General features: G+C 43.9%; 2 protein-coding genes across 3 annotated transcripts in view; both read left to right on the top strand.

Annotated features, from left to right (window-relative positions):
- Window positions 1-6420: 6420 nt before the first annotated feature.
- LOC124036592 (serine/threonine-protein kinase TAO3-like) overlaps window positions 6421-17876 on the top strand; it is a 147582-nt gene continuing 136126 nt past the window's right edge. Inside the window, exon 1 of one of the 2 annotated variants that reach the window (XM_046351344.1) lies at window positions 6421-6767. The gene's annotated coding sequence lies outside the window, so the exon portion shown is untranslated. Of the gene's footprint in view, window positions 6768-7029; window positions 7279-17876 lie in introns of those variants that run through there. The other variant, XM_046351345.1, reaches the window with a different exon arrangement.
- On the top strand, window positions 14684-16509 carry LOC124034951 (putative protein TPRXL). The gene is made up of 2 exons (XM_046348344.1): window positions 14684-14713; window positions 15922-16509. The coding sequence occupies exons 1-2, from the start codon at window positions 14684-14686 to the stop codon at window positions 16507-16509; spliced, it is 618 nt and encodes a 205-aa protein (XP_046204300.1).

The following is a 17876-nucleotide window of genomic DNA, read 5'->3' as shown; positions in this document are numbered from 1 at the left end:
GCAATGTCCACCGGCAATGTCCACGGGTAATGTCCACCGGCAATGTCCACCGGTAATGTCCACCGGCAATGTCCACCGGCAATGTCCACCGGCAATGTCCACCGGTAATGTCCACCGGCAATGTCCACCGGCAATGTCCACCGGCAATGTCCACCGGTAATGTCCACCGGCAATGTCCACTGGCAATGTCCACTGGGTAATGTCCACCGGCAATGTCCACCGGCAATGTCCACCGGTAATGTCCACCGGCAATGTCCACCGGCAATGTCCACCGGCAATGTCCACCGGCAATGTCCACCGGTAATGTCCACCGGCAATGTCCACCGGCAATGTCCACCGGCAATGTCCACCGGTAATGTCCACCGGCAATGTCCACTGGCAATGTCCACTGGCAATGTCCACGGGTAATGTCCACTGGCAATGTCCACTGGCAATGTCCACTGGTAATGTCCACTGGCAATGTCCACTGGCAATGTCCACTGGTAATGTCCACTGGCAATGTCCACTGGCAATGTCCACTGGTAATGTCCACTGGCAATGTCCACTGGCAATGTCCACTGGTAATGTCCACCGGCAATGTCCACTGGCAATGTCCACTGGTAATGTCCACAGGTAATGTCCACTGGCAATGTCCACTGGTAATGTCCACTGGCAATGTCCACTGGTAATGTCCACTGGTAATGTCCACTGGCAATGTCCACCGGTAATGTCCACTGGCAATGTCCACTGGTAATGTCCACTGGCAATGTCCACTGGTAATGTCCACTGGCAATGTCCACCGGTAATGTCCACGGGTAATGTCCACTGGCAATGTCCACTGGCAATGTCCACTGGTAATTTAGATGCACTATTGTAAAGTGACTGTTCCACTGGATGTCATAAGGTGAATGCACCAATTTGTAAGTCGCTCTGGATAAGAGCGTCTGCTAAATGACTTAAATATAAATGTAAATGTAATGTCCACTGGTAATGTCCACTGGCAATGTCCACTGGTAATGTCCACTGGCAATGTCCACTGGTAATGTCCACTGGCAATGTCCACTGGCAATGTCCACTGGCAATGTCCACTGGCAATGTCCCGAAAACGGTCCTTTAAAACACCCTAGAGTTGATTTCGCGTAATAAAAAACAAACATCAAAATCTGTCAGTTTAAACGAGAGATATCTGGTGTCTTGCATTGGACGCGTCTCAATCCACCACATCCGCCGATGTCTCACTTCCACGTCTTTGGTATGTGTCAGACCATGAGGTATCCTGAAAATCGGTCTTCTCACAGAATCGTCTGTAGCGTCCAAACGGTTTGGCCTAGAAACTAGCATGACCCCTCTATGATCAGATGAGACTCTCACTCTCAGGATGGTGTTCTCCACAAGTGTCTTGGGACAGCCGATCTGCCAACTTCTCTCTGTAGCGTCCAAACAGTTTGGGCTACACACTAATCTGACTCCTCTGTGGAAAGGAGAGACTCACGAACATGTTATTTTGCTCTAGGACGCCCACAGGCCTTACAAGACTCGTCTGAAGATCCTGGGTACCAGTTGAAAAGGTGAATGGAAGTACAGTATATATGGAGACTGTTTAATTCCAAAAATAAGAGGTTAAATACATGTATAAAACAAATATTTAACAAAACTATTCCTGATCTGTCTTATATCTCTCAGATATAGGACAGACACTTCCTTTAGATTTTTGGGGGTAGGTTCATCTGTTGTTCAATGAGTTTGTATGTACTAATAGAAGTAAGGCCAAATAAAAAAAATTATCAAGCATTTAAAAAAATATTTTTGGGTTACTTCAAAGGGTTTTACATTCCTAAATCAAATAGCAAAATGATCATTGGTATGACTTTGTTAAAGCAATTCCATATAGCTTAGAACCAATTTCGATAGCATCCACTTCATCTGCAATAACAAAGGTGAAAGCCATGTCTGCTCGAGTTTCCTTGAAACAGCAGAAGTAGTCCGACTTGCATATATGCTTATGTACCTCCCCAGACTTCACTTACCGACTTTGTGTTATGCAGGTGAATGAGGACCCAAAAGCGACTTAACGAAAACAGAGTCTTTATTCCAGTCTTAGACAAAAGCGATAATCCTGGATAATATCTAGGTGAAAGCAAAAACAGGAAAACTGAAATCCACTCGTCAGTAGAGAGGAATGACTGGAGACGCGACCACAGACTGCAGGTCGCTTCGGGAAGGCACCGGCCGTAGCTGACATTGACACCTGCTCACACGCAGCATCTGAAGAAGGTAAAACACGACAGGGCGGAACAAGGACACAGAACAGCGAACATCATACAAGGATCCGACAAGGACAGAAGCGGAAAACAGAGGGAGAAATAGGGACTCTAATCAGAGGGCAAAATAGGGGACAGGTGTGAAAAGAGTAAATGAGGTAGTTAGGAGAATGAGGAACAGCTGGGAGCAGGAACGGAACGACAGAGAGAGAGAGGGAGAGAGGGAGGGGGAGAGAGAGGGATAGAAAGAGGGAAAGAACCTAATAAGACCAGCACAGGGAAACGAATAGAAGGGAAGCACAGAGACAAGACATGATAATCAATGACAAAACATGACACTTTGCTCAACGACTTCCGTCTAAAATAATTAACAAACCCATTTGAAGAACTAAAACTATACTGAAATTCTTACATTTAACTCCAAAACTAACTAAAATAAAAACCATTATGAATTATGTTCAGTTTTAGTTTTTTTTCTCTCAAAATGTTGGGCAAACATTAAATGGGGATTTTAAGCTTCTGAATCTGGGGGTTCACAGATACTTGCGGTACTGCCTAGTAAAGCTTTTTGCACTCTATCCAATTGTCCCTCCCTACCTTCAGGCTATGCTCAAACCCTACAGCCCAACCCGAGCAGTCCATTATGTCACCTCTGGTCTTTAGGCCCATCGCCTACTCAGCCCAGTCCAAGCTCTTCTATGTCCTCGAACCCCAATGGTGGAACCAGTTTCCCCCTGAAGCTAAAACAGCAGAGTCCCTTCAAAGAGTATCTTGAAAAAAATTATTCCCCACCTCACCTCGACCCACACCCCCCCATTTTTTTTCTTCCTGAACCAACACTTGCAATCGATTCCCCCTTCTCCCCCTGTCTAGCTCTGACTTTGCTGATAGCTACTTTATTGAGGAAAAGTGTACTTACTATGCCTGTGATATGTGGCTGTCCCACCTAGCTATCTTAATACGAATGCACTAACTTTAAGTCACTCTGGATAAGAGGGTCTGCTGAATGACTAAAATGTCAAATGTCCCACTTAAAGAATATTTCAGTATATGGTGTAAATACTAGAGTATTCACTGTAGTGTTTTTGCGGACATTACTGTAGTGTTTACTATAATATTTTTGTTATAGTATTTCTTCTGTAGGTTTCCTGAAGTAGAAATAATAGAACATTTTACATAACCTATAGTTAGGTAGGTGGAACTGGGGTCTGAACGGATAATGTTGTTGCGGACATTACTGTATTAGTATCTACTAGTGTTTTTTAAATGTTTAACTTTTTTTTTTTTTTTTGTATTTACTATAGTATTCTACAGTATACTTGAACATTCTATAGTAAGTACTGATTGTGATCGAGGGATACTAAAAGTGTGCAGTATAGTATTCTAAAGTATACTACAGTTCTGTGGTATTCAGTGGAGGCTGCTGAGGGGAGGACGGCTCATAATGATGGCCGGAACGGAGCCAATGGAATGGCATCGAACACCTGGAAACCGTGTGTTTAATGTAGAATACCATTCCACTGATTCCACTCCAGTCGTTACCACGAGCCCGTCCTCCCCAATGAAGGTGCCTCCAGCCTCCTGTGGTGGTATTCTATAGCAAACTGTAGTATTTTTTCATGTTGGTTAGCAACAGAACCTCCAGACAGCGAGACAGACCTTATGTAACAGTATAATTTTAAACCGTCCCCTCGCCCATACCCGGGCGCGAACCAGGGACCATCTGCACACAACGACAACAGTCACCCTCGAAGCATCATTACCCATAGCTCCACAAAAGCCGCGGCCCTTGCAGAGCAAGGGGAACTACTACTTCAAGGTCTCAGAGCAAGTGATGTAACCGATTGAAACGCTATTTAGTGCACACCGCTAACTAAGCTAGCCGTTTCACATCCGTTACACTTACTACACGCCTTGGACTTGATTAAATAAGACAACACATTGCCAGAGTTATGTTGAAAGAACACTTGACCCCTAAGCCCTTAATGGAGTGGCCACTTGATGTGTTTGATAATGATCACTTGAGTCCGTTTTGGGCGAAATGAGAATTGAGTCGATGCGCACTTGCATCCCAACTGCCACAATATTCCAAAATGATGAACCCATTCACGAGCATCTTGTGTTCCGCTGTGGCCTGTTCTGTAACATGGTTCCCTAGGAAACAGTGCCAGGCAGACACACACTCTGGTAATAGATAGTAAGAAAGTTGTAAAAACTAAACGTCGTTAAAGCACACACGTCGCCGGCTCACAGTGACTTGAAAAGTTTCAGGTTTTATTATCACGTGCACAAGTACAGTGAAATGCTTTTCTTGCAATCTCCAAACTCAACAATGCAGTAATCAATATCAATGTAGCACTAAAAATAAAATAAGGTAGAACAGAAACACATTCAGAAATTTTAAAAACAAAATAAGAACACAAGAAAGTAAGAAGTTATATGCATGCTAAACTGATTAAGCTAATGTGCCCTGCTTGCTCAATGTGCATGCTACCTACTACTGCTATCTACTTCTAACTAGCTAGCTTTATTTAAGATAGTTCAGACTATTTTGAGGAAGTGTTCGAGGCTATGTTGTTGCTACGGTGACTCAGGAGGGACAAACAACATTAACTGCCAGGGTATGATATAGTGAACATAACACACCCACATCGAACCACACCCCCAAGACCCAAATCCATTTTTTAATGAACAGCAAAAAAACACATGGGTAATCAGTGTGTTCAGCCCCCCTTTATAACTAACTTAACCTATGACCTGAACCAGCATTACTGCCCCAAAGTGGCAAGAAGTAACAAGCTAAAAAACTATACAACACAAATGGCTCCTGGCCTCCGACACAGGATACTTTCTGTCCCTAACACTAAAACTATTTTTTTTTTTTATAAAACTTTAACAAAATAAACTATTAAATCAGATCTGAGAACTAACTGAAATTAAACTGAATTTCAAATACAAATCTTAAAACTAATAGAAATAAAAACTAACATAAAAACACAAAACTATAATAACCTTGCGTGATACCAGTCATATCTGATTGAGCTTGAACACACTGTCTGTGGCCAAGGTTAAACCTAGGTCTTCTACATGTCAAAAGACTGTTAGCCCCCTGAGCTAGCTCAAGCCTAGGAATTAGCTTGGTAGCCAATGCACATTTTCAGGTCTCACTGACAAGGTACACATCACGCAAGTGTGGCCCGTGGTTCCAAACCTCCTCCATTACACCTCGCCCCCCTTTGACCTTGCAGAGACTCATCTCGATCACAACCTGACCGGGGATCGAACTCGGATCTCACAAGACTGTTTTCTAGCTCAACCAAAGCCTAGGTATTGGCTTGGGAGCCAAAGAAAGTCTGAAGGTCTCAGGCAAGGTTATGTGAGTCTTGCTCCGAACAACGTCCAGACCATTATACACATGCACTATGGGGAAGTACAGTATCTGCCTGGTGCACAGATATTCCCATGAACACCCTGCCAAGACTCATCACTGCTGCCCTGGCCCATAGACACTGAGAGGGAGGCAGAGGGGAAAATGGGGGTCCAACCCGGGACCTAACTCGAGGACCTAATACTTCACTTTTTAAGCCTTTTGCACGGATTTCCTGCAACTCATCATGTTTTATTAGACATACATTCCATGGACTGTCTAGTATTAAAGGTGTCATTCTAAATTCTAACACCAGATGTCAGTATCGCCTTATTGTTTATTTATTTCATTTTTCTCAATTGTGTCGCCTTAGTTTTTATGAACACTGCCAAGTGACACATTTGATCAGAATTTACATTTCTGTGACCGACTTTCATCGCTTTCAGTGGTCAATACTGTCCCAATGGACCATTGAAAAATATACGTAAAGCCCCCAAAAATAAATGTGGGTTTTCTCATTTGTAAAAATGCAATTAACCCCATGTTATTTTATTAATGTTGACATGACTGAAACCTAATACAGTACCCAAGTATTCATTTTCATTTTTAACATTGATATCCCTAGTTTTTCTATCCCCAAAGGTTGTCTGTTGATGATCCTTTAAAGCCGATAACCGATACATTTTTGTTTCTCTCATCCACCTCCTGTCCTCGTCTGCTTTGACTCTGAACTCGATTGTTTCTCCTTGTAAACAGCACATACTAAAACGTCCAATATTGTCTAGAGTTAAATGACAATGGTCTTGACAACACGACATTTGATCAGTGCAATGTATTGATCATGATCAATAATCAACGGGCATGATCTAAACAACTGTGACACATACAGTGAATGTTGTTTTTGTGTTTGTTTAAACCATAACATTTATAGAGGCCAGAACTAAAGACAACTGCTGCTTGCCAGATAATCTACGAATTTATTTCCGCCTGTCAAACTATCTGTCAGCGGCAAGGGGCTGTGCTCGTGCGGAGGAAAGGAGCGACTCGAGCCCTCATTCAGGAAGTCCTGACCAAACTTCAGAAAGTCAAGTTGTCTCTCGGAGTTGGACTAAATGTTATTGGAAACGTGGGATTCATCAAAAGGAACAAGAACATCACTGGTCAGTTTTTAATTTGGTATATTTATGATGAAGGTACAAATGTTAATGTTAGCTATTGCTGTCACAATTTCACGCTTCTAATTTGCTGGCCTTATACACGAGAGACACTTCCTAGTACGCTGGCGTCATGTCTTCGTTTCCTTTAAGATGAATTCGAAGTAACCCATGTTACTGTGAAATGATTATTTCGTTGTCAAGATACCAGGCTAACGTAGTTGCATTCTTTATTATGACTCCTAGCATGATGACTACCGAAGTTGAGACTTGAACGCATTGTTGTTTTAACGTAACAGTCTCACTAGATAGGCAGTCAGTGAATGAAGTGCGTAGGGTAGTTGAACTGTACAAGCCAAATACTTGGTTGGTTACACCTGCTCGCAAAACAATTCTCACCGTCGGTTTCATTGGAAATTGTTTATCATTCATACAGTGCTTTTAAATCGTTGAAAGTATTGCTTGGCAAATGAGGAACAGAGGACGTGTTTTCATAAGCACCGACCTGAGCTCATGGGTAAGTATTGCGAGCAAATGACAAGCCAGTTTGGTTCACCTCTTGTAGTGTTAAATTATCAACTGAACCTCTCGATAAACAATGAGACATGTTTTTAAAACCTGTGTGCAGTTGCTCAAAAGCCTTTCAACTTGGTTTAGCTGTCAATTTTGGGAATTGTCATTTTGTTTCAAGAGGTTTTACTTGATAATTGGCGAGTTGTCACTAGACGGCTGGAACTATAATGTAGCTAGCTACTGTCTGGCTGTGCCACAGACTGTTTTTCAGTGGATACATGTTGCGACTGAACGTTTTACAACCAGCTACTTACTGCATCATTTTTTGGACATTCTGCGATGGATGGATTGCCAGACATCGAAAACGATTGCATAGCTCAATGCCCATGTTAAAATATGTAAATTTGCCCAGTAATTGACAGACAGAAATGACATTGTCCCCCGAGTCTAACGTTAGTGCGTCTATTGTTTTTGTGCTCGAAGCAAATGTTGGTATAGTGCACTACACACTGGTTAAACACCATTGACAGCTACCTTTTTGAATGTTTTGTTTGATTTTGCCGTCTATTGTCATTCATACAATGCTTTCAACTATGGCTTTACCACTGATATGCAGATATTTTGCTTCCTGTAATCTGCATAAAAGTAAATGTAGGTTAACATTACGAGCTTGAAATGTCTCATTAAAGGCTAAAATAGCAGCCAGTGGAACAGCCTACAACAACCAACCTGACTTCATGATGTCATCCTTTTATGTAGACAGCTTGAATAGGAAGCTAACAGACATGCTTGTAATGAACACATTTCTGCTTGTTCTGAACATGCAATATCTTGTAATTTCCCAAGATATTGCCTGAGCCATATGAAGTCGTTAGCTTCCATATTTAGCATATATTTGGTCTTACATTTACATTTAAGTCATTTAGCAGACGCTCTTATCCAGAGCGACTTACAAATTGGTCTTCACACAGTTCTTGAATATTCTGTATCAGAGTTCTCTGTATAATGTGTACATTCATTTATCTCTCACTATAAACAAATATTTGCCCATTAGCAGCCAGTAGCTTGATTTTAAAGAAACAAATGTCATTGCTTAAGCCTCTGCTTCCCACATAACCTACAGTAACCTTATCAAGTCGGCCAGCCAGCTCATCAGTAAGTCTCAGGCTTTGAGTGGGAGGTAACTATGAACAGAAAGTTACACCGTGGCAGTCCAAGGCTACCAGTCCCTTAAGGTTGCCTGCGTCGCCTATCTAGCTGATAATACTGGTGTCTAAGCTCGCTCATTATTTTTTTTAATATATTTTTTTATTGTATGAAGAGGGACAAAAGCCTGAAATGATCGTGTCTGTGTGTGTGACCGAGGTCCAACGGAAGTTGCCCCTCCCTCCTCTGTTACCTTCACCCAGTTAGTTTAGCTTTTTTGTAGGATATTCAAACGTGACATCCTGTCTTCCTCCCAAATGGAACCCTATTCCCTATATAGTGCACTACTTTTTATCAGGACTCTGGACAAAAGTAGTGCACTATATGGAATAGGGTGCCATTTGGGACATTCGCCGAGTGTCACTGACATCCTGTGCGTCTGTGATCTGTTGGCGTGCTCAACGGTTGTGGTTTGTGTTTGTGAATAACCTATGCATGCATGTATGTGTGCATTGCATGTATCCCATAGGCCTTGGCTACATATATCTTACATGTTCCTCTGCACGTGTAAAGTCCAATTAAAACTTGATATCTATCCTGCTTGTCTTCCCTGACTGACTCTATATTTTCTGTGTAGTTCCTCTTCTGTGAGTCTGCAACGTGTTTGACTGTAATGTGCAACTATATCTCTGCAAGTGTGAGGTGCGTTGATGGATGCGTGGGGTGAGGACACATCAACTGTGGCTGTCAGGGAGAGGGGGACATTCTGTGTCCTATGAGCCTTGATCAAAAGTAATGCAATATATATATTTCTTTTTTATTATTTTATTTAACTAGGCAAGTCAGTTAAGAACAAATTCTTATTTTCAATGACAGCCTAGGAACAGTGGGACCCAGGCTGGCCCTGTTCAGGGGCAGAACGACAGATTTGTACTTTGTCAGCTTGGGGGTTTGAACTTGCAACCTTCCGGTTACTAGTCCAACGTTAGGCTACCCTAATATAAAGGGAATAGGGTGCCCTTTGGGACACAGGAAAGCCCAGGCTCCAGCCGCCTCTACCAGGCAGGCAGGCCCAGGCTCCGTCCCCCTCTACCAGGCAGGCAGGCCCAGGCTCCATCCCCCTCTACCAGGCAGGCAGGCCCAGGCTCCATCCCCCTCTACCAGGCAGGCAGGCCCAGGCTCCATCCCCCTCTACCAGGCAGGCAGGCCCAGGCTCCAGCCCCCACTCTCAGGCAGGCAGGCAGGCCCAGGCTCCAGCCCCCACTCGTAGGCAGGCAGGCAGGCCCAGGCTCCAGCCCCCACTCGCAGGCAGGCAGGCCCAGGCTCCAGCCCCCACTCGTAGGCAGGCAGGCAGGCCCAGGCTCCAGCCCCTCTCCCAGGCAGGCCCAGGCTCCAGCCCCTCTCCCAGGCAGGCCCAGGCTCCAGCCCCCTCTCCCAGGCAGGCCCAGGCTCCAGCCCCCTCTCCCAGGCAGGCCCAGGCTCCAGCCCCCTCTCCCAGGCAGGCCCAGGCTCCAGCCCCTCTCCCAGGCAGGCCCAGGCTCCAGCCCCTCTCCCAGGCAGGCCCAGGCTCCAGCCCCCTCTCCCAGGCAGGCCCAGGCTCCAGCCCCCTCTCCCAGGCAGGCCCAGGCTCCAGCCCCTCTCCCAGGCAGGCCCAGGCTCCAGCCCCCTCTCCCAGGCAGGCCCAGGCTCCAGCCCCTCCCAGGCAGGCCCAGGCTCCAGCCCCCTCTCCCAGGCAGGCCCAGGCTCCAGCCCCCTCTCCCAGGCAGGCCCAGGCTCCAGCCCCCTCTCCCAGGCAGGCCCAGGCTCCAGCCCCCTCTCCCAGGCAGGCCCAGGCTCCAGCCTCCTCTCCTGCAACAGAAGCGCTCTTGCAGGCAGGCAGGCCCAACATAGGGGAGGTGTAAACCCTGGCAACAGGCTTAATCACTACACACTGAGTGCTATGTAAAGGGCTTTGGATAATCTGGGTGTGAATAAAGTTTCAGATATGAAGGAGAATTGAGAGGGAAAGAGCATTTCCATTGCAGCTGTTCTTTTTACTCTCGTCTCTCTTCTTAAGGACTAGTCTGGGCTATTATGTTTACTACTAACTCTCCTTCAATTCTTCCAAGCAGAGGAAGGAGGAAGATGAGGCCTTAATTAAGGAAGGAGTGTGTAATGTCTGTTTCCCCTCAACAATGAACTGTTCCATGACACACCTGTACATTCTGTTCTTTGCTCTAAGTCTAAGGACATTAACTCTAAGAACGAGGAAATGTATTAAGATTGAAAATACATTGAGGAATTACAGTTGGCTCCAAATGTATTGGGACAGTGACTCTTTATTTTTATTTTTTATTTTGGCTCTACTCCAGCACTTTTGATTTGAAATGATACAATGTCTGAGGTTAAAGTGCAGACTGTCAGCTTTTATTTGAGGGTTTTTTTCATCCATATCAGATGAACCGTTTAGAAATTACAGCACTTTCTGTACATAGTCAACCTTATTAAAATAGTCAAGTTTTGTATTTGGTCCCATATTCATAGCACGCAATGACTACATCTTGGATTAATTAGCTGTTTTTTGTTATTTTCATGGTTGTGTTTCAGATGATTTTGTTCCCAAATAGAAATGAATGGTAACTAACCTATTGTCATTTGAGTAACTTTTTATTGTAAATTAATATAGCATATGTTAATAACACTTATACATTCATGTGGATGCTACCATGATAACGGATAGTCCTGAATGAATTGTGAATAATGTTTGAGAAAATTAGACGCACAAATATCATACCCCCAAGACATGCTAACCACTCACCATTACAATAATGGGGGAGGTGAGCATTTTTTGGGGGGGTATAATATTTTCACTCTAACTTTCTCTTTTTTATTTACGATTCGTGGAGACTCCGTTCCTGGACAAGACATGTTTTTATTCAGTTTTATTTACTGCAGTATCTATTGATTGTCCAAACATATGTCTGTTTTCCCACTCTGTATTGCTATAGAATTTTCACAAAAGCCTTAGAATGTTTGGGAATTATGTATACTAAGAGTTTATGTAAATGTGAAAAGTGGATTAAGTGGTCACTTGTCAGGAAATGATTTTAAAGTGTCCTTCCTGGGGGTACATATGAACAGATTTGAATAAGATTTCATTTTGCTAAACTTCTGTCAGTTCCACTTTAAGTGCAACAATGTTCCACACAAGTTATTGTCAGAGACGGCTATCAGGAAGCATGCTGCAATAACTGACAAAGTTCCACTCACCAGATGATAATCATTTGAAACTTGACTTCTTGTTGAAAGTTATTCTTAAAGGGAGAAGGCTAACAAATTAGCAGAAACATTCTCTTTGATAACACCAAAAACCACCAACAACAACAACATGGTTAGCTAGCTAGACTGGGAAAACTACTGCTCGCTATTGCACAGTGACCTGTTGGCCTTCAAGAAGGCAGAAGTTTCCATAGGTTTTTGTAAAAACGGTCCCACCCATTAAGTCAATGTGATTGGTTGATTCCACTTTAACTCCAAAGTGTTGCCCTAATACAGTTGAATGACAGATTCCTTTTATCTAACTTCTGATGGCCTAGTGGCTAGGCTAGGCCCTAGCCAATGGCTGACTTAGCTACTGTAGCTAGATTTATCTCCCCAGAGACCAGCAAAGAAAAATCCTGATTTAACTATTTTCTTTCCAACAAAAAAACTGAAGAGATTAAATCAGAACATTATTATATTATAATCATTGTTTTATAAATCCTTAGCCCTTCTCTAAAGATGTAGAAGGCCAGGCCCATTCTTCCCCACTGTGTTTGGGTTAGTAATCATTTGCAGTGGCTGTATCTTCTTGCAGCATGCATTTCTTGTCTCTCTTCACTATCTAAATGTCTAAAGAATCCAGATGTTGTTCTGAAATATGAACACAGAAATACTAGACATTTTCATCTCTAAATGTGGTGATTTGACAATTACAATGATGGTCTTGAATTGGACTTGCATTTGTCTCAGTCTTGACTCTGTCTTGGACCCCTTGTTCCCCTCCCGGTCTTGACTTGGTCTTGACTCAGACTCGATTTGCTCCGGTCTTGGTCTTGAATCGGTCTTACTTTAGGTGGTCTCCAACACAACACTGCTGTACACTCTATCATTAGTAAAGTGAAATGTAGATTGGACATCACTTGTTGTCAGGTGTACAATAGGTCCGTAGACATAGCTTTCATCATTGAATAGGCCAAAATACTGTACAGGTTTTTTGCCAAAACAAAGGAAACACCACTATAAAGTGTCTGAATTGGGCCACCACAAGCTGCCAGCACAGCTTCAATGTGACTTGGCATAGAGTCCAATCAATCAAATGTATTTATAAAACCTTCTTACATCAGCTGATGTCACAAAGTGCTGTACAGAAACCCATCCTAAAACTCCAAACAGCAAGCAATGCCGGTGAAGAAGCACGATGACTAGGAAAAACTCCCTAGAAAGGCCAGAACCTAGGAAGAAACCTAGAGAGGAACCAACTATGAGGGGCCAGTCTTCTTCTGGCTGTGCCGGGTGGAGATTATAACAGAACATGGCCATGATGTTCAAATGTTCATAGGTGACCAGCAGTGTCAAATAATAATCAGTGGTTGTAGAGGGTGCAACAGGTCAGCACCTCAAGAGTAAATGTCAGTTGGCTTTTCATAGCTGATCATTCAGAGTATCTACAAGTGTGTGGAACAAAGTTTGGGTGTTTTGTTGATGGTGGTGGAAAACGCTTTCTCCTGCACCTTTCTAGAATCAATTGACCTTTCACTAAGCCCTGTCCCAGAAGTTTGGGCAACCAATTGCACCTCTTCAATAGATGGCAACTGTCGTAGAGTCCGACACCTCGGACAAGGCCGCATTTAGAGCTCATGAAAGCCAGTGTGGGCTATGGCAAAAACCAGAGTTGAGCTCAGGGTAAATTGGTTTGAGATCTGGTGTCTGACACATGCGCACACACACAGCCACCCACCCACCTGTTAAACCCTCTGCTCTTTTGAGACCCCTCTTTCAAAGTCACTGAGATCTCTTCTTCAAGCCATGGTAGCCAAAATAATGGGCAACTGGGCATTTTATACATGACCCTAAGCATGATGGGATGTCAAAGTACCTGCTTTCAATATACTTTATATCCCTCATTTACTCAAGTTTTTCCTTTATTCTGGTAGTTACCTGAATATGTATTGTATACTCTCTCTCTTACTAGCTTATGTCCATCACTTTCAGTCTCGATGACTGTAGTCCTGAATAGGCTAATTTAAGAGCAGCGAGCAGTCAGCCACTGAGCAGATGAGCTCAGCTAGAAAGGCCAGCTTGTGGCCTGAGAAGACCTGGGCCCATGCTAATTAGCACTGATAACATCACTCCAAGGACTCCATCCTCTCACACACTCTCTCTGCCTTTCTCCATCTCTCTACTCCATTTAGTCGACTGGTCGTTTATTTGGTCGATAGGCTGTTGGTCGACCGAGATTTCTTTAGTTGAGCAAGTAGCAATTATATATACATATATTTTTTTAATCATGGCGTACAAGACACCTGATTTTATGCCTGTCTGAGTGGACAGATCAGTTGTGAAGGCCGTGTGTATGGCACACTCATCACTCGAAGATGTTTGCTACTGAAATTGTATATGGTTATATTATGTAAGAAAAAATGGTGCAACACAAATAAAAACAATATTTTATAACAAATGCGTGTTCTCGCCCATGTGGATAGTGGTCGCTTTCCGTGGTTCTGAAACGCATCAGTGCTCTGTTGAATTGGCGTCTTTCCTAGACCATGGTGCTATGTGCATAATAAATCAATTTTTATTTGTCACATGCTTACTTACAAGCCCTTAACCAACAATGCAGTTTTAAGAAAAATAAGTGTTTGGTAAAAAATAGATGAGTAAGAAATACAAATAATTAAAAAGCAGCAGTAAAATAACAATAATATATACAGGGGGTACATGTTAGTCAAGGTAATTGAGGTAATATGTACATATAAAGGGACTATGCATAAATAATAAACAGAGAGTAGCAGCAGCATAAAGGGGGGGGGGTGACAATGCAAATAGTCCGGGTAGCTATTTGATTATCTGTTCAGCAGTCTTATGGCTTGGTGTTAGAAGCTGTTAAGAAGCCTTTTGGGTCTACACTTGGCCCTCCTTTACTACCGTACGACAAGCGGTAGAGAGAACAGTCTATGACTAGGGTGGCTGGAGTCTTTGAGAATTTAATAGCGAAGTCAACCAGCATATTGTTGTTGAGAACAATGCGACGGAGGCAGCAGTGGAGTTGGGAGGTGAGAAAACAGCCCTTGCCTTAATTGTCTAAGAAACTTAAGAGAGAGGATTTTAGTAATCTATACAGCACCTGTTTGAGACACTATGCACTCAGTGCTTTCTCCTTACCTTATTTTTCTTGATCTCCAGTATTTTCACAACTAGTCAAATTTATTCTGACTTCCCCTTTACCTCCTGAGCAACCAGTAAACATTCCCCCGTTGTCGAGTTTATTTATTTGCTACATCCATTTTGCTGTCACATGTTACGGTGTTCAGAGTTTGTTATAACCAATTTAATTATGTGATTATGATAGGCTATAGATCAGGCACTATTGGTCATGTGTATGCAATGCTCACATGTGTCACGTAAAGAGAGCAAGGGTTGAGGGAATAGGATTTTTTTTTTCTACACAAATGAAGGATTTTGGTAACAACATTTCAGTCAGAAATGGTTGTAACTATGTTGCAGCTTCAGCAACATGGACAGTGCGATACACACTATTGATGTTCTGTGGTGGTAGCTGCAGCACATTTTAACACAGAGCAGCAAGTTTGAGCCAGGCCCAGCACAATTTAAATCAATTACGGTCGGACTCCCCCTAGTCATTTGTGTACCTTAATTATTTAATCAAACAGTTCACTTAAAGCATCAGACAAGCGCAGTGCATATAGTTGATTTGATTACAACACATAGGATATGTCTGTATATGGAAAAATACACATTTGAGCATTTTGCCCAATCTCACGCTCTCATCTTCTCTCTCATCTTCTCTTTCTCTCACCTCTGACCTCTCGTTCTCTCTTTCTTACTACCTCTACGCTTCCCCTCATCTTGGCTGGTTTATTTTTGTATAATGGCTTCTGCTGTGTTTATGTGATGCGTCTGAGGGCCAATCATGTGCATGTTTGTCTTCGAGACAAAGGCACGCCATGATGGAATGTCCCAGTACACACTGGGCCTCATGTATCAACCGTGAGCAGCACACACTTTTGTGTGTAAGTAATTAGTATAAGAAATTGTATGTATATGTTGATTTATGCAATATTTTAGAGCATGAATATGAAGCTGTAAAATGACTGGCATACCTTGCCCATAAAATGACATCCGGTGTACTTCCTGTATAAAGGGCCCTGTTGGTGGCAAGGTCAATCCTTTGCTCTCTCTCCCTGCCAGGCTATTTAAATATCCTCCTCCCCCTCCTCTGGTTCTACACAACTCCCTCCAGCCTCTCAGCTCCTCTCCCCCTCTTCTGGTTCTACACAACTCCCTCCAGCCTCTCAGCTCCTCTCCCCCTCTTCTGGTTCTACACAACTCCCTCCAGCCTCTCAGCTCCTCTCCCCCTCTTCTGGTTCTACACAACTCCCTCCAGCCTCTCAGCTCCTTGCCCTCTTCTTTGGGTCCTGCACAACACAACTCCCTCCAGCCTCTCAGCTCCTTGCCCTCTTCTTCTGGTCCTGCACAACACAACTCCCTCCAGCCTCTCAGCTCCTCGCCCTCTTCTTCTGGGCCTGCACAACACAACTCCCTCCAGCCTCTCAGCTCCTCGCCCTCTTCTTCTGGGCCTGCACAACACAACTCCCTCCAGCCTCTCAGCTCCTCGCCCTCTTCTTCTGGTCCTGCACAACACAACTCCCTCCAGCCTCTCAGCTCCTCGCCCTCTTCTTCTGGTCCTGCACAACACAACTCCCTCCAGCCTCACAGCTCCTCGCCCTCTTCTTCTGGTCCTGCACAACACAACTCCCTCCAGCCTCTCAGCTCCTCGCCCTCTTCTTCTGGTCCTGCACAACACAACTCCCTCCAGCCTCTCAGCTGAAAGCCTTCAACTTGTTTTTCGTCTTCCCATTTTTGTCTCTCGCTCTCTGTCGCTCCGTCTCTCACTCTCCGCCCCCTCATCCCTCCTGCCACGTTAGAGAAGACTTACTTTTGAATAAGATATTAAGGGGATGGATAGGAGAGAGCGAGCGAGAATGATCAGTTCTAACCGGTGATGCTGCTGGTTTATATATGCCACGACGGTAGCAAAGCACATGAAATATTAAAGCGTTTTGGCCGTCAAGCTTAATGTTTTGCGCTCATCTGGTTGAATATGTCTAATAGGAGAATGCCGTCTCAGATGACCAGGACAATTATGCTTCTCAACTTTTCAGATTTTTCTGTTCTTCCTTTACATAATATAAATATATAATAATAATATATGCCATTTAGCAGACGCTTTTATCCAAAGCGACTTACAGTCATGTGTGCATACATTCTACGTATGGGTGGTCCCGGGAATCGAACCCACTACCCTGGCGTTACAAGCGCCATGCTCTACCAACTGAGCTACAGAAGGACCACAAGATGAACTCATGTGTGTCTGTTTTTAATGGTGATTTCGTAAGACAGCGATCACTGCACCGCTGAACGCGAGGGATGGTCGTGTGAAAGCAGGTGAGGGGGGTCCCAAATATAGGGAACAAGGTGCCATAAGTGTACTACTTTCGCCCTGGTCAAAAGAAGTGCACTACGTAGGGAATTGCGTGCCATTTGGGATGCAGACTGGGTACAGATGTTTGGTAACAGGCTTACACTACCAGCACCACCATATTTAATGACCATTATTGACCCCATCAGCAGCTACCGCTTCACAACAGACACCCTGTTCAGAACAGGTATTACGTTGGGTCGCTGTACGGGAGCCATGAAGGAAATGCTTGTTAGTATAATGTGGTCATCTGCCAACCATTAGGTTAGCGATGTAGAGGGAAGGTCTATACTACAGGGAAAAACAAGTGTTCACACAGTTAGGCTAAATCAGATGTCATTTCAGTATTAATGGCTACTAAGTTTTCGGTCACCATTGGCCATCAGAGCATTGTTTGTACACTCGATCTGATGGCTGTCTGTACACCATGTCAGCCTAATAAAAGGTGTGTGTGTGATGCTGCACTGTCTTCCATCTGCTCTGGGTTTTAAGCATGTTTCACGCCTAGCTGCCTCCCTCTCCTAATGTGATGCTCCACTGTCTGTCTCAATGAGGCCTGGCTGTCGCTCCAAGACATTCCTAACCCTAGTTCTCTCCTCATCGCCTGGTCTGGGGGAAAGTGTGCATTTACCTCTTGGATGGATGGCTGTGGAAGGAAAGCGTCAGTGGAACATGGGAATGTGTCTGCTCATCATGGTCCTCCAGGTCAGACCAGA

Source organism: Oncorhynchus gorbuscha, linkage group LG05 (genome assembly GCF_021184085.1).
Source record: "Oncorhynchus gorbuscha isolate QuinsamMale2020 ecotype Even-year linkage group LG05, OgorEven_v1.0, whole genome shotgun sequence".
Taxonomy (NCBI): Eukaryota; Metazoa; Chordata; class Actinopteri; order Salmoniformes; family Salmonidae; genus Oncorhynchus; species Oncorhynchus gorbuscha.
The sequence above is the reverse complement of the archived record's forward strand: the minus strand, read 5'-3'. Positions and strand labels throughout refer to the sequence as shown.

What these genes read in the sequence shown, in the direction of transcription:
- LOC124034951 (XM_046348344.1), top strand. Translation starts at nt 14,684, where the DNA reads ATGCGACGGAGGCAGCAGTGGAGTTGGGAG. An exon ending in GGCAGCAGTGGAGTTGGGAG is followed by an intron (nt 14,714 to 15,921) that starts GTGAGAAAACAG and finishes AACTCCCTCCAG; the next exon opens with CCTCTCAGCTCCTCTCCCCC.